Source organism: Eimeria necatrix, genomic scaffold (genome assembly GCF_000499385.1).
Source record: "Eimeria necatrix Houghton genomic scaffold, Enh_scaff419, whole genome shotgun sequence".
Lineage (NCBI taxonomy): Eukaryota > Apicomplexa > Conoidasida > Eucoccidiorida > Eimeriidae > Eimeria > Eimeria necatrix.
Window position 1 is genome coordinate 25,001 of NW_013654795.1, and position 1,827 is coordinate 26,827.

The 1,827-nt window shown below is 51.1% G+C and overlaps 1 protein-coding gene across 1 annotated transcript in view; it reads right to left on the reverse strand.

Moving 5' to 3' along the window:
* The window catches only part of ENH_00052440 (hypothetical protein), a gene marked incomplete at both ends in the record, with an annotated part of 534 nt that extends 24 nt beyond the window's left edge, over nt 1-510 (reverse strand). The window contains one exon of the mRNA XM_013583681.1: nt 1-510. This exon is cut by the window's left edge and continues 24 nt beyond it. Within this exon, the coding sequence (XP_013439135.1) occupies nt 1-510 (510 nt within the window).
* Between the last annotated feature and the right edge of the window lie 1,317 nt (nt 511-1,827).

The window sequence follows — 1,827 nt, forward strand, 5'->3', positions numbered from 1 at the left end:
AGAGTAGCTTTTCTCGAGAAGGTAGTGGGCGAGGTACTGCAGCGGGGCCTCCGGCCTTTCTTCGCAAAGAGCAGCAAGAGCTGGCAGCAGCGCGGGGACAACTGCTGCTTCCAAGTATTCGCGGGGGCCCATTGCTGCAGCAGCAGCAGCAGCAAAAGGGGCCTGCAGCAAAACGCTTTCTTCCAAAACCCCTGCTGCTGCTGCTCCTCCTGCTGCTGCTGCTGCTGCTGACGCAGCGGAGAGCTGCACTGGGCCGCTGTGAAGCCCCGAAGCGCCCTGCTGCTCCTCCTGCTGCTGCTGCTGCTGCTGCTGCTGCTGCGGGTCTCCCCAGGCCTCCGAAGATGGCTGCGGGGGCAGAGCAGCGCCGTCGTGAGCAGCAGCAGCTGCTGCTGCAGCAGCAGCAGCAGCAGCAGCAGAACTCTTGCGGGTGCTGAAGTGCCGCGGAGAAGATCCAAAGGGCCCCTGAGGGTCCTCGGGGGGCCCCTCTAAGGCAAAGTTGGAGTTGCTCATTTCTAATATAAAAGGGTTTACCTTTATTGGCACTGCAGCAGCAGCAGCAGCAGCAGCAACCGGCGGCACTGGTGTTGTGCCTGGGGGCGGTGCGGTGTCGCTCAGCAGCAGAATTGGGCGAGGACTTTGGAGAGATCTTTGAGATTTGATTTTGATTTAAATTTTGAATTTAATAAAAATGAATTTAATAAAATTGAATTTAATTAAATTGAATTTAATTAAATTCAATTTACTCCAAAGACACCTCCACGGCCTCCAGGCGCGGCCGCGCAGCCGCAGGTCACTGAGGTGCCTGCGGACGAACTGAGCAGCTTTTTGTTTTTTTTTCTTCTCTCCGTCTTTAATTAAAGTTCAATTAAATCCAAATTGGAATTAATTTCCCGGAAATTCAAATTCAAATTCAAAGTCCGGCGCCGGCGGAGAAAGAGCGGAAGTTGAATGCAAGAAAGCGAGAAGGATCCGAGCTGGCGGCAGAGCCCCAGCGGCTTCGCTGATCTGTTCCATAAATGCAAATTCCAGATCTAAATAACTGAAATTAAATGTCTTTTAATTACTCCGAATTGTTCGAAGAAAGATTTCGCAAAAAAAGAAAAAGTGGAAAACAAAAGTAGCGATCGGCCCGCGCAGGTCACTCCGCGCTGTCTGTACACCCGGGATGACGAGCCACCGAATTCGTTTTTCGTCTTTTGCAGCCCCAAAAAAACCATTTTTCTTCGTTTTTATTCATTTAAAACCCTTATTATGAATAATTTAAGTCATTTTCTCCTTATTTTGATGACTCTACCTCCAGAGTTGCTCCTGGAACTGAACTTGAATTGAATCGCCTCATCCGCCTCAGCCCGCTGTTCAGCTCTAAACCCTAAGCCTCAAACCCTAAACCCTAAACCCTAAACCTCAAACCCTAAACCGCTCGTCAGTTTCTGCAATTGCATTTCAGGGCTGCCCTCCAACGGCTCTGCAGCCTAAATCCAAAACCCTAAACCCTAAACCCTAAACCCTAATCCCAAACCCCCAAGCCCCAACCCAAAACTCTAAACGCCAGCGCTGTTTAGTTCTGCAGCCTCTGGAATGGCCCCTTTTCTTTGAGCTCCCCAAACCCTAAACCCTCGCTTCTAAACCCTAAACCCTAAACCACAAAACACAAACCCTAGTTCTTGAGCGCTAAGCATCCACCCGCAGCGGAGCTTCGTGCGTCTGCAGCAGCAGCAGCAGCAGCAGAAGCAGCGCTAAACCCTCAGATTCCAAAACCCTAAACCCTCAACGGAATTGCTTCGGCAGCAGCAGCACCTGCTGCTGCTGCTGCTGCTGCTTCTGCTG